Source organism: Limulus polyphemus, unplaced genomic scaffold, assembly GCF_000517525.1.
Source record: "Limulus polyphemus unplaced genomic scaffold, Limulus_polyphemus-2.1.2 Scaffold14349, whole genome shotgun sequence".
Lineage (NCBI taxonomy): Eukaryota > Metazoa > Arthropoda > Merostomata > Xiphosura > Limulidae > Limulus > Limulus polyphemus.
The window spans coordinates 613-6,137 of record NW_013679959.1 but is presented as its reverse complement, the minus strand read 5'-3'; the positions used below and the strand labels follow the sequence as shown (position 1 = coordinate 6,137).

Here is a 5,525-nt window from a genome sequence, read left to right as displayed (position 1 = left end):
AATCACGAGATTCCAGGTTTTTGATTGTTTAATATACCGTATAACGGTTTTTATATAGGGTATAACGGTAATCACAAGATTCCAGGTTTTTGATGGTTTAATATACCGTATAACGGTTATTATATAGAATATAACGGTAATCACAAGATTCCAGGTTTTTGATGGTTTAATATACGGTATAACGGTTATTATATAGGGTATAACGGTAATCATGTGATTCCAGGTTTTTGATGGTTTAATATACTGTATAACGGTTATTATATAGGGTATAACGGTTATCACAAGATTCCAGGTTTTTGATTGTTTAATACACTGTATAACGGTTATTATATAGGGTATAACGGTAGTCACAAGATTCCAGGTTTTTGATTGTTTAATACACGGTATAACGGTTATTATATAGGGTATAACAGTAATTACTATATTCCATCATGTTTTTCATGTATCAACATGGGGTTTTGCCGTAAGTATAAGGTTCCACGTTTTTCAGTGTTTGATATACTGTATAACAGTAATTACAAGGTTCCAGGTTTTCTAGGGCTTGACATAGTGTATCTTAATAATACCAAGGACCAAGGTTTTCGGAATTTAATGTAGAGTATAACAGTAATTACAAGGTTCTAGGTTTTCTCAGGGATTTATATAGGGTATAACAGTAATCACAAGCGTCCAGATTTTTCATGGTTTTATATAGGGTATAACAATAATTATAAGTTCCTGGTTTCTCAGGACTTTACGTAGAAATGTCAATAATAAAATGTTTTTAGATTTTTCAGGCTTGGATATGGGATATAGCCGTAATTACAAGGTTCCAGGAATAACATTGTTTCAGGTTTTTCAGGATTTGATTTAGGCTCAAACAGTATTCACAAAGTTCCACGTTTTTCAGGGTTTGATACAGGGTATAGCTGTAATCACAAGGTTTATAGACTTTTCATTGTTTGATATAGGATATAACAATAATAACATGGTTTGATAGTTTTCGGGAGTTGATATCTGGTATTATAGTAATAACAAGGTTCCATGTTTTTCAGGCTTTGATATGGGATCTTACCCTGTTTACAAAGTTCCATGTTTTTCAGGGTTTGAACTGTAATCACAACGTTTATAGACTTTTCATTGCTTGATGTAGGATATTACAGTAATAACAGGGTTTCAGATTAATCATTGTTTGATATAGGGTATAACCGTAATAACAATGTTCCTGTTGTTCAGGCTATGATATAGGGTATAACAATAATGACACGATTCCAGATTTTTCTGTGTTTGATATAGTGTATAACAGTAATTATAAGGTTCCATGTTTTTCAGCGCTTGATAGAGGGTATAACAGTAATCATAAGGTTTTAGAATATTCATTGTTTGATATAGGATATAACAATAATATCAAGATTCCATATTTATTGGGATTTGATGTATGATATTACAGTAATATGAAGGTTCAAGGTTTCTTGTTTCTTGACATAGTGTATGTCAGTAATAACATGGTTCTACGTTTTCAGGATTTGATATAGGGTAGTATAGTAATTACAAGATTCCACGTTTTCCACTGATTGACAGTGTATGTCAGTAATAACATGGTTCCATGTTTTCAGGATTTGATATAGGGTAGTATAGTAATTACAAGATTCCACGTTTTCCACTGATTGACAGTGTATGTCAGTTATAACAGGGTTCTAGGTTTTTCAGCATTTGATATAGAGTTTAACATTAATAAAAGGATTCCCGGTTTTTCGGGGTTTGATATAGGGTATGAAAGTAAACACAATGTTCCAGATTTTTCAGGCTTTGATAGAGTGTATAACAGTAACCAAAAGGTTTCAGAATGTTCAGCGTTAGATATAGGGTATAATAGTAATTATTAGGTTCCAGGTTTTCAAGAGCTTAACATAGGGCATATTAGTAACAAAAATATTCCAGATTTTCATTGTTTGGTACAGGATATATCAGTAAACACAATGTTTCAGGTTTTCATGGTTTCATGCATGATATAACAGTAATTATAAAGTTCTCGGTTTTCAGTAACTTCATATTGGGTACGTTAGTAATAAAAAGGTTCCAGATTTTCATTGTTTGATACAAGATATATCAGTAAACACAATGTTTCAGGTTTTGGTATAGGGTATAACAACAATTATAAGGTTCCAGAATGTTCAGGCTTTCATAAACGATATAATAGTAATCACAAGGTTTCGGGTTTTCATGGATTCATACATGATATAACAGTTCAGGAACTTCATATTGGGTATGTTAGTAATAAAAAGGTTCCATATTTTTCAGGATTTGATGTAGGATAAAACCGTAATTACTAGGTTACAGGTTTTTCAAGGATTCACATACGTATAATAGTAACGATAACCCTGATTTTTCAGTGTTTGATATAGAGTATAACAGTAATTATAAGGTTCCCGGTTTTCAGTAACTTCATATTGGGTACGTTAGCAATAAAAAGGTTCCAAGTTTTTCATGATTTAATATAGGGTATAACAGTAAGAACAAGGTTCCAGGTTTTCAGGGTTTGATATGTAGTATAAAAGTAATTAAATGTTTCAAGGTTTTTAGGGTCTCAGATAGAATATATCAGTAATAAAAGGGTACTAGGCTTTCAGGAATTGATACAGGATATAATAGTAATTATAAGTTTCCATGTTTTAAAGGCTTGGTATAGGGTATGTCAGTAATGACAGGGCTCCAGATTTCTTAGGGTTTGACATAGGGTATAACAGTAATCACAAGGCTGCATGTTTTTGAAGGTTTGATGTTGAGTATAACAGTTATAACACGGTTCTCGGTTTCTCACGGTTTAACTTAGGGTATAACAGTAAAAAGAGGTTTCTAAGTTTTCAGGGTTTGATATAGGGTATTTACCATTTTCCAGCACTTTCCAGCTCGATCGGTGAACACTAACTCCACTTTAAGGAATATGACGATGAATTTGGCACGGTAATTTCAAATATTAGTTTGAAATCATCAGGGTATTATAGAACAATGGTTAGCATAAATTGTGTAGAAGCAGTTTTTGTGGTTGGTTTCTCTGTTCTGCCACTGTAGAAGTTGTTCCTTGTGGCTGGTTTCCCTGTTTTACCAGTGTAAAAGTAGTTCCTTGTTGTTGGTTTCTTTCTTTTGCCAGTGTAGAAGTTCCTTGTGGTTGGTTTCTCTGTTTTGCCAGTGTAGAAATAGTTCCTTATGGTTGTTTTCTCTATTTTGCCAGTGTAGAAGAAGTTCCTTATGGTTGGTTTCTCTGTTTTACCAGTGTATAAGTTGTTATTTGTGGTTGGTTTGTCTGTTTTACCAATGTAGAAGTAGTTCCTTGTCGCTGGTTTATCTGTTTTACCACTGTAAAAGTAGTTCGTTATGGTTGGTTTCTCTGTTTTGCAAGTGTAGAAATAGCTACTTGTGATTCGTTTCTCTGTTTTGCCAGTGTAGAGGTAGTTCTTTGTGGCTGGTTTCTCTGTTTTAACAGTGTAAAAGTAGTTCCTTGTGGTTGATTTCTCTGTTTTTCTAGTATAGAAATAGTTCTTTGTGGTTGGTTTCTCTGTTTTTCCAGTGTAGAAATAGTTAGTTGTGGCTGGTTTCTTTCCTTTATCAGTATAGAAGTAGTTCCTTGTGGTTGGTTTCATTATTTTGCCAGTGTAGAAGTAGTTCTTTATGGTTGGTTTTTTCTGTTTTACCAGTGTATAAGTTGTTATTTGTGGTTGGTTTTTTCTGTTTTACCAGTGTATAAGTTGTTATTTGTGGTTGGTTTCTCTGTTTTTCTAATGTAGAAATAGTTCTTTGTGGTTGGTTTCTCTGTTTTTCCAATGTAGAAATAGTTAGTTGTGGTTGATTTCTCTGTTTTACCAGTGTATAAGTTATTTGTGGTTGGTTTCTCTGTTTTACCAGTGTATAAGTTGTTATTTGTGGTTGGTTTCTCTGTTTTTCTAATATAGAAATAGTTAGTTGTGGCTGGTTTCTCTATTTTGCCAGTGTAGAAGAAGTTCCTTGTGGTTGATTTCTCTGTTTTAATAGTGTGGAGGTTGTTCCATGTGGTTGGTTTCTCTGTTTTACCAATAAAGAAGTTATTCCTTCTGGTTGGTTTCTCAGTTTTGTCAGTATAGAAATAGTTCCTTGTGGTTGGTTTGTCTGTTTTGCCAGTGTAGAAGTAGGTCCTTGTGGTTGGTTTTTCTGTTTTAACAGTGTAGAAATAGTACCTTGTGGCTGGTTTCTCTATTTTGCCATTGTAGAAATAGTTCCTTGTGGCTGGTTTTTCTGTTTTGCCTGTGTAGAAGTAGGTTCTTGTGGTTGGTTTCTCTGTTTTACAAGTGTAGAAGTAGGTCCTTGTGGTTTGTTTCTCTGTTTTGCAAGTGTAGAAGTCTTTCCTTGTGGCTGGTTTCTCTGTTTTGCAAGTGAAGAAGTCTTTCCTTGTGGTTGGTTTCTCTGTTTTGCAAGTGTAGAAGTAGGTCCTTGTGGTTTGTTTCTCTGTTTTGCAAGTGTAGCAGTCTTTCCTTGTGGTTTGTTTCTCTGTTTTGCAAGTGTAGAAGTCTTTCCCTGTATTGGTTTGTCTGTTTTGCAAGTGTAGAAGTCTTTCCTTGTGGTTGGTTTCTCTGTTTTGCAAGTGTAGAAGTCTTTCCCTGTCGTTGGTTTCTCTGTTTTGCAAGTGTAGCAGTCTTTCCTTGTGGTTTGTTTCTCTGTTTTGCAAGTGTAGAATTCTTTCCCTGTCGTTGGTTTGTCTGTTTTGCAAGTGTAGAAGTCTTTCCTTGTGGTTTGTTTCTCTGTTTTGAAAGTGTAGAAGTAGGTCCTTGTGGTTTGTTTCTCTGTTTTGCAAGTGTAGAAGTAGGTCCTTGTGTTGGTTTCTCTGTTTTGCAAGTGTAGAAGTAGGTCCTTGTGGTTTGTTTCTCTGTTTTGCAAGTGTAGAAGTAGTTCCTTGTGGTAAAATAATAACTTTAACAAACGTATTCAATAGTCAGTAGTATTGGTAATTAGGTACAGTTACTTAGATCAATTATACGTAGAATATATGCTATTAGAAAATAACAAAATCCCGAAATATATTGCAGTTAATGATATGAGGAATAAGTATTTAAAGTAATAATGAAGCAGATTTCTTTAGATAAGACGACGAGGTAAAATATTTATTAAACCTTTAATATTAAGTGATTGTGTTATATATAAGCTACGTACCAAGGTTTCACGTGTTTTGAAAAATAAATCGTCTTTTTCACAGATGTGTTCATAGTAATATAGGTGGCGCCCTTTCATTCCGTCTACCACATGAGTGAATAAAATAAATAATCTATTCCAAAGCTGTATCTTTGAACTTTAATACAACCTCTAAATATCTGAACAAGGACGCTAGATTTCCGTAGTGAAATGTATAGAAATCAACTTTACTAAATAAAGGTCCTTCATCTTGTGTCAATTTGTTGCCAAGCAACGTGGAACTTAACTAGTGAGCTACTACATGCTCAGCTGTCAAGTTTCTCTAAATACTCCGTTTCATATTGGTCACAAGAAACAAAAAAGAAATCGTTCTTATTTTCGTTAGT

At 33.9% G+C, this 5,525-nt stretch overlaps 1 protein-coding gene across 1 annotated transcript; it reads right to left on the bottom strand.

Annotated features, from left to right (window-relative positions):
* Positions 1 to 4,206: 4,206 nt before the first annotated feature.
* On the bottom strand, positions 4,207 to 4,902 carry LOC106477341 (salivary glue protein Sgs-4-like; the record flags this gene model as incomplete). Its single annotated transcript, XM_013937922.1, has 1 exon — positions 4,207 to 4,902. A coding segment is annotated over one exon (696 nt), but the record flags the coding sequence as incomplete, so codon positions are not given.
* Positions 4,903 to 5,525: the final 623 nt, after the last annotated feature.